Source organism: Parus major, chromosome 1, assembly GCF_001522545.3.
Source record: "Parus major isolate Abel chromosome 1, Parus_major1.1, whole genome shotgun sequence".
In the NCBI taxonomy this organism is placed as follows: Eukaryota; Metazoa; Chordata; class Aves; order Passeriformes; family Paridae; genus Parus; species Parus major.
The window spans coordinates 85,943,576-85,952,346 of record NC_031768.1 but is presented as its reverse complement, the minus strand read 5'-3'; the positions used below and the strand labels follow the sequence as shown (position 1 = coordinate 85,952,346).

The 8,771-nt window shown below is 47.7% G+C and overlaps 1 protein-coding gene across 1 annotated transcript in view; it reads left to right on the top strand.

Moving 5' to 3' along the window:
• The first annotated feature begins 3 nt into the window (after positions 1-3).
• The window catches only part of NRIP2 (nuclear receptor interacting protein 2), a 19,404-nt gene continuing 10,636 nt past the window's right edge, over positions 4-8,771 (top strand). Inside the window, exons 1-3 of the mRNA XM_033516737.1 lie at positions 4-88; positions 216-762; positions 5,329-5,505. Of these exons, the coding sequence (XP_033372628.1) occupies positions 532-762; positions 5,329-5,505 (408 nt within the window). The 5' untranslated portion in view covers positions 4-88; positions 216-531. The remainder of the gene's footprint in view (positions 89-215; positions 763-5,328; positions 5,506-8,771) is intronic.

Genomic DNA, 8,771 nt, shown 5'->3' with positions numbered 1-8,771 from the left:
GGACACACACACACGGACACACACACACGGACACACACACGGACACACACACACGGACACGCACGGTGCGTGCGCGCAGCCCAACGAGGTAAGTCCAGCCCCCAGCAGCGGGGCCATCCTTCTGCTGCTGGATTTTTCCAGCCGGAGCATCCTGCCGGCGCTGCCGTGATTTATGGAAAGCGGTTTCTGACGCGGGGCTTTTTCTATTACGACAGGGACCCACAGACTGGAGGAGGCAAAGCTGCAGTCAGGGCAGGAGAAGTGAGGGAGAGGAAGAGGCGGGAGCAGAGGGACACGGAGGAGTGGAGAGGACAGAAAGAGAAACAGGCACCGAGACACTTCAGAGATGGGTGAGTTATAACTAAGAGAGCAGGAGGAAAGACAGAGAAAGGAAGAGAAGGAGAGCCCTGGGCAAGGGAAAGGGAAAGGAGACCAGAGACTGAGTCAGCTTCCAGAGGGCAAACACCAGGAGACGAGCTCAGGGAACATCTCAGCATACCAAGAAGGACCTGCTCTGTCTGAATCTTCACCATGAGCACAAGGAAGAGCTGCCCCCTGCCACTGGGGCAAGAAGACCAGGAGGAAAAGCAGAGTGAGAGTACTCCTGACCTGGAGCGACAGGAGTGTGAGATGGAGCTGAGGAACAAAGCTATTCTGCAACAGAAGAGGCGCCTCAAACAGGCCACCCAGTTTGTGCACAAGGACTCTGCTGATCTGCTACCCCTGGATGGTTTGACAAGGCTTGGCACCTCCAAGGATCTGGTGAGTCCAGTGGGACCCCCTGTGGGAGGGAGTGCTCCTAATAGCTTTCATTCAGGTTGGAAGCTGCTGTTAAGCTTTGTGAAATTTTAACAAAAATGAAACTTCCCTTCAGAATCATCTAGGAGCAGGTCAGGGTGAGGGAATTAATCACTCATTTGCTTGTATCCATCTTCTTGTGCCTCCCCATAGGAACCAAATTCCTCAGGCAGACATGGACTGGAAGGACTCTCCAGAATCCAAATTTCCATTCACCCAGTACCTATATATGTCCATGTGACCTGTATATTTCCATGTAGGACATCTCTGAAAGCCCCCATGTATTCCAGCATGATCCAGCTCAAAAGCAGAATGCTTCCTGGACTCAGCAGGGAGGGAAGTACAATTCATCAAACTCTGAGAGATTTATGTTTGACCTTGTCACCTTTTTGCATTTTTCTCTCTTCCCCCCACTCTCTGGATTTACTGAGGGGCAAGCAAAGGGCAGGACTGCAAACCAGGCACACAGGCAGATGCAGTGTCTGGCACTCTGGATGACTCCTTTGGGGAGGAGGCACTGGAGCGAGGCCTATGGGCATCTCCTTGTGGTGACGTGGATCAGGAAGCATCAGGGAGGGAGGTCTGTTCCAGGAGCCTTGGCAGTCTGTGGTCTGGAAGGGCTTCCCCGAGGCTGGAAACAGATTCCCACAGGATCTATTACTGGCTCAACTGCACACAAATTCTCCTTGCTCTGGCAGTTTTTCTATCCAACTTCTCTCCACTGTAGAGTTAAACCGCTCAAGGATGTGCAGCTCTAAACCCATTTCCTGAAAGAGGGCTCGTGTCTGGGTGTGATGGGGGCACAATCACTTGTTCCATCTGTGGCAGTGGGTGTCAGAAAAAATCTTGCCCCTCCCTGCAGTCTGTGCCTCCCCATCTCCTCAGACAATCGCAGCAACACCACAGATGCTCCCGTGTGTGTGCCTCCAGTCATTCCCCAGCTCCTGAGGCACGCAGTGGCACAGGGCCACACGTGTGAGGCTGGCAGGTCCCTGGCACTGAACAGGAGCCAATCCTCCTTGCTGGAACCTTGGGGTGCAGCGGCTTGCAGACGAGGGCTCAGTGCCACGTTCCCGTGCTGGCACATCCTGCCGCTCCCGCCACCCTCCCCGCAGCCCCTCAGCTGCCTCAGCAGCTGCTGGGAGTCCCTGGCACGGCAGGGTCAAGGGCAGCTCCTCCAAAGCACCCTGAGCTGTCACCTCCCGTTCCGCAGCCGCACGCAGGGCTGTCAGCAGGGCCTGGTGTGCAGTGTCCCTCCGGCCTGCACACAGTCGTGGCTGGAGTGCGAGAGTGGCGCCACATCAGTCTGAGCGAGGAGCAGGGACTCTCCTCCCCGTGGGGAAGGAGCTCAGGCCACGCTGGAGCCTGGAGAACCAGCAGTGCTGGCCCTCGAGGCCTGCAGCGCTGCAGCTTGAACATCCCCTCAGGAGCATGACCCTGGGCCCGTCCCTAGGCAGGGAACGGAGACGAGCCACTTCTGAGTCTTTTAGTGCGTGTTTGCTGACCCCAGCCACAAAGGCAGGCAGAAACACATCTGCCAGCTTTGCTTTGGGATTGACTCCTGTCACACCATGCCTCAAAGCGACAACTAGCACCCTGAAGCCCCAAGGGGTTCCTTGAGTGAGACAGTCCTTGTCTAAATCACTTGCCACAAGCAGCTCTCCTGCTGGAATTAACCATTCCAGGCAGGAGAACTCGTTGTATGCCGACAGCATTCGGTCACTGCAACCCACTGCAAACTTCATGTTTGGTCCATAACATGAAACATTTTTACCATCGGCCTAGGGAGCAGTGAATAAAGCATGACATTTTTTTCTCACATGGACAATTTGCTCTGGTGTTAGAGGGCACCAGATAAAGTGTGGCCCCTGTGCCAATTTTGCACACATAATGCCATACCTGGGGTCAGTGTGGTACCTCCGTTTCTGCTTTAACTTGGAGCAAAAGAAGAACCAGGTCTTAGATTTCCAAGAGGGATCCAGCAGTTCCTGCAACTTGATGGGACACTGTGGTATTGCTGCGATGTTTTGGGCGCTGCAAATCAGAGTCCAAAATATGCTTTTGGCTTATTTCTCTAGGCACCTCTCCAGCACTATGAAAACCCCATCTCTTTTTCCTAAATTGATCTGGCTCCCTCCTGGAGGACAGGAATACAAAAAAGGAATGTACTGAAAATGAAGCAGCAGAAGGAACTGCTGGGGAGTTTGATTTGGAAAGAGAGTAAAACACCCCTGACTCCTACAGCACTTACACTGGGAGGAAAGTTTAATTAATTCCCCAAAACAGGTCTCTACTGACAGTGCCAGAGACTCCAGCTGTGGCAGCTCCATATCCTAAAATCAGAGAAAGGCCTCATGTAATTTAAAATAAAATATCTGCTTTCTTTTGCAGTCACAGGCTGTTACTTCTTGCCACTCTTTTCTGTGTATTCTGGGTGTGCACTCAGCTTATGCAATGCATCAAGCAGTGCCGGCGATTTGATGGGCCCATTATGTCTCCAATAATGAATAATTATATGTTGCCTTAGGGACCTCATGTTTCCAGCTTTGCAACAAAAAGCATGACCAGTTGTTTGGTTTTTTTTTAAATGGCAAAATAAAAAATAAGCAGTTATATGAGCTAAAATATTCTGGAAGTACCAAGAAGGTCTGAAGATCTGGCTTCTCGCCTTCCAAAAATCAAGATCCCCAGCTCATACAATGTCACTAATCATAGCAAGACCTGGAGGTTTCACATTGGAGAACCTGAACCTTCCCTAAATTGCACTGGGAATCTTCTTTGATCCCTCTATGTGCCCTGAGAGAACATCCTTTCCAGCTCCTGGCCACAATACTCACAGCATCCTCCCTTACCATCCTCTCAATCTAATTGTTTCTGACCAGTCCAAGAGCTACAACAGTCTCTCCACTTCAGTGTTTCACTGGTGAGAGAGAAGATAGGCAGGGCCCTGGGAGTCTGCTCTTGAATCAGATGCCTCCAAAATCCCAAAGCTCAGCTAATCCCCACCAGCATTTGGCCTCCTCCCAGCCTGAGTGACAAGAAGGGGACAGAGGTGGAAGCTGCAAAGGGCTTGCTCCTTCTGTGGGAAAGGTTGCAGGAAGAGAGAAAGGTCCTTTGCATGCCAGATTGTGAGAGGAAGGAGGGAGGATGGGAATCTGGAGACCTGCTGTTTGTTGCCTGCCCTTTTCCCATGGCCCAGATGTTAGCTGGCAGCCAAACTGGCACTGTGCTGAGAGTATTTAGGGAGCTAAGTACAACGGCCAGCTGTGCTGTGGCCGGCACAGTAGGCTGGGAAAAGACCAGGAACAGAGAGATATTTTTACCCCACTTTTTCAACTGCTGCAGTGTTTCTCATGCAGCATGTGAACAATCTGACTCTCACCCCCTGAGTGGCAGGGAAACAGAGCCATGAGGGACTTGGCTTCTTGCAAAGAGCCATGCTGAGTGTGACCAATGAGCCAGCGACAGGCATCCTGCACCAACCATTGGGCAAATCTGACAAGTCAGGGTGCTTCAAATTGCAGTTTACACACTTCTCTGGCCTCAGCTCTCTGGCCATGCCTGAAGCTAGTCTGAAACACAGGGTTTTGTGGGGTTAATGCAGCCCAGCTCATTGGCAAGTGTGATCTAGTTCAGGTGTTTGGCCTGCCCATTGACAACATCCTGTATCAAACTGCTGCACCACCTGGGAGATGACTTATTTTTTTCTTTTTATTTAGAAAGATAAAAACAACAGTTTAAGCTGTAGCACATTAACCCCTTTAGATTGCTTGCCTTTCTTCAAGCAGGCAATTGTTACTGGGAATGCCATGGCCAGCTCAGAGCAGGCGCTCTCCTGCAGATGGGCCATGGGGCTGAGTACATGGAGAAAGGACAAAGCTACCTCCAACATCCAATTGATGTTTCCCATCGTTGATTCAGTGGTTGTGCAGGGACTGGATGGATCAATACTGGGCAAAATGTAGAACATCTGATTGGGGGGAGCAGAGACAGGCTCCAAGGAAGATTAAAAGCTCATTTTAATTTCCTCCTCAGGGTGCTTCCTGCTTCACTACAATAAATTGTTTGTACACCTAAAATATCTGCAGTCCTGCCTTCTTGCCCACATGTACATCACACACATGCTACATTCCTTGTGCCCTTCCACATTAGAAGGTGTGAATGTGCCTGGTGGGATGTCAGCATACACCTAGCAGACAGTGCATTGCCTGAACAGGAATGAGACTCTCCAGTGTATGTTTAGCTAAAGGAACAGATACATGGGGAGAGCATGCATCATGCGTGTTGTTCTCCTCCAGTAATTGCATCCCAGAGACCTGCCTGTTGCAGACATCCCAACACTTTAACACCAAATTAGCGGCTACAGAAAAATATCTTGGGATTTAAAGAAAGTTTTTTTGGGTAAGCATGTCTTTCATCAGGACAATCAGTTCGGTCAAGCATTTTCAACCTGCATCCCTGAGCTAGCAAATGTCCTTGTCCTTAGCTCCATACTTAGCTGGGATTTCTCTTTCTTTGTGATGGAGACAGCAGCCTCATAGTGTGGTCCAGCGGCGCCTCTTGGAAGGCAACCTGAACAAACTGCGGGGCGAGGCCAGGGGTCAGTCTGCACGGGTTCAATCTCCGCTGGCAAAAGACCAGGATGAAAAGATGGAAAAGGGAGAGGACAGGAGAAAAGAGACTTCACTCCTGCTAATACAGTGCCAGGTAAGGCAACAACACTGCTGCTGATTTCACAGTGATGGCAAATGCTCGGTGTTCCACCTGCCCCCCTCCCAAGGGCCATGCCAACTTATAAATCGCAAAGCCAGCTGCAGCCAAAGAGAAGATATTTAATGCATAGCCTCTCCTAGTGTCTGGATGCAGGTTTTCCAAAAGCCAGAGGAAAGCCTTTCTGCTACATACCTTCCAGTTACACATATTTGAAGATAAATTACCTTCATCACATATCCTTCCTTTGAAGGCCAGCTTTCCCATGATGTGAGGTATTTTATAACTGCATATAGAAGCAAGAAATGTCTCCTTATCACTTGAAGACAGGTGCCTCAAGCTGATTTACATTTAACTACTTCTAGTCTAGTCTGATTCTCTCAGGTGTCAAAGAACCTCCTCAGAAAGTGGCTAACCATGCTCCAAATTTGCACAGCTGCATCTCTTGATGGAAGCAGTATTTTCAGCTCCCTTTTCTTCTTATATCCTCCTATACAGCAGAACACACTACTCCCTGGCCCCTGCAGTTAGAGAAAGCACATGCAAAAGCTGTGGCTCATGAAAGAGGGCTGGATGGTTAGATCTGCACAGTAACATGCAGATATGGGACTCACCAAGATTCAGACCTGTTGTACAAAACCCATTTTAAAGCTGGTTTTAATTCAGTTACCTGTCCTAAAGAACATCTCCCATATCCAAGTGTAAAGGCTGCAGTTCCAAGAAAAACATATATACCTTTGAAAATTCATTCGGCACAATGAATTATGATAGGAACACAGCCTGGTAGCAAGTTTCTGAAAGGCTTAGATCAGGTATCTCACTGCCAAGAAAAAACACTCTGGTTTGTTTTGCAGCCTTTAGTGCAGCAGTTAGGTGTTGCTTACCCTGCATTTTAGACTTTAATATAGCTGGGTTAACATAACCACACTTGGGGACAGACTTGTAGGATGAATGGCTCTCAGGGTAATTCCTCCAATTACTTGGAGCTTGTTTTTGAGCAAATAAAGGTGTTTCTTTTTCTTTAATAGCCTCTCCTTATTGTTCTGCAAGAGGAAATTTGGTGATAAAGGGTGGGGTTTTTGCCAGGCATGCACACTGAACAAGGACAGGCATGTACAGGTATTGTATCCCAGGGGCAGTAGCTAAGTCAGCGTTACAGTCCACCAGTCATTCCCTTTTGTGTTTCTAATGGACTGAACCCCAGCTGCCACCCACATTTCATTTTCCCTCACAGAAGAAGGTTAATGAGCATCACAAGCAAAGAAATAGGTCTAATGCTCCACGTAATGCTCCCTGTATTCTGCACAGGTGTTTCTCTCTTTTTCTGCCCCTCTTAGGAGCCAGTCGCTGTTTGTCACACTTGATCTTACACTGAAGGAAGGGAAGCTCTCCTCCCCTTCTTTTTGTTTTGCTGCTTTTGATATTCACATCTGTGAACTTCAAAAAGCCTCTCCTGTCAGTAACAGAGCTGTGGCAAGAAGTAGGACTCAGGCTGCCAGTTCATTTGAACCAGAGATGTGAGCTAGTACCTTTCAGATATCTGCTTGATTATAGTGCAGTTTTTATTAGAAATGGAGCACAGCCCCAGAGAAGGTTTTTTTTCCCCCGACTCCTGAGAGAAGATAATCTATCGCTTACACATAGGCAAGTATGCTGAAAATCTCAAAGTGGTAACAAATGCATCACCTGACTTGTAAGTGAACTTGACTAGGGAATAAACCCAAATATATGTAGACTTCAGTGATACATGGAGATTCAGGCAGTAAGTGTTTTCACTCTAACAGGTTTTAGTTGCTTTATGTCTAAGGCCTTTTAAGTCCTAGAGATCACAGACAGACCTAGTCTATAATAGCTGTGCTGCAGTCATTCACCCTCCTATTTGCTTAGGTAAGTTGCCCAGATGGTACTTCAGCAGAATTGCCTCTTTTTGTGACAGTTTCTGAAAAGCACTTTGGAAAGCTAGTCACAACTGGCATCTGCAACATAAAATGTCTCTTGTTGACTTGGAAAGAGATGCTGAAAGATTTCACTGATGTAGAAGGCCAGTTTTCCTCTATGCCAAAGCAACCTGGGATTGATCAGCCTTTTGTTTGCTAAAGCAGCTTCTTGACTTCAGAAGTGACATAATTTCAGAAAACACAGCCCTTTATAAATAGTGAGCCTTACTGATTCCCCTTCCCTTCTTTTTTGGAAATTCCCATAATTGACATTTAGATAAAAAATAAACATGACTGGTAGTAACAGACTGAAAATTCTAGAGTAGAGATGAGAGTGGGTAAAGTGAGGAAAAGTCCTCCTAGTCCAAGAAGCCTTGCAGTACTTATGAGCTGCCTGCATTGTATTTGTGGTATGCTGGACCAAGGACTTTTCTCAGGCTCCTGGTTAATTCTCTAGGGAAATGGTTAGTGGTAAAGAGCTGTTTACACTGAATGAGATTTAGTGTTGTTTTCTACAGAATAATCACTGTCCTGTTATATCCTATCAAGTCTCTAACTTGCAGATTTCCCAGCCTGCTCTGAAACAAAACTCAGTAATCTGCCTAGTGATACAGCTTAGGCTTATTATAACAACAGCAGCTCATGCATCTCAAGTCTGCTGCTCCCAAGTGATTCCTTAGCAATTGCTATCCATGCTCCAGGTCTTGCTTCTGAGTAGAGGATGTGGAGACAGATGTTTGGCATGCACCTGCACTCTGTGCTTTATCTTGCCTCTCTGCTTAGTCTGGCCACAGCCTGTTTCAGGCAGGGTTGATGTGTCAGGGAGGACCAGGCAGCACAGACATTGCAGAGCTCTAAAATCAGAAGGGAGACATTTTGCCATAGAATCATGAAATGGTTTGGGCTGAAAGGCACCCTGTTGGTGTTGTCTGTTTGCAGCATCCTATTTCTCACAGGAGTTGCTTTCTTCTTTCTAACTACTCACAGATAGCACATTTTTGAAAATGAAATCTCGGAAATACTGGATGTAGCTCTCTGTGATGATTAATAATCATAAACAGGCTTAGATAAGAAATCAGGAAATTGAGACATTTCTTTGACCCTGCTGGTGCTGCACAGAGTCCTTCATAGCTGTGCTGATCTGCTTAAGGTGTTCAAGCATTTAAACTTGTCGGGACTGAGCATAAGAGTAGAGAAGAAGTGGCAGGTCTGCTGCTGCTTCTGAGTGGTTCATGTCCCAGAGTGCCATAGTGGATGGGAGAGAAGGAATCACAGGAAAAACACAAATGATAGTAGGAATGCAATGAGCCTCCCAAAAAGAAAACT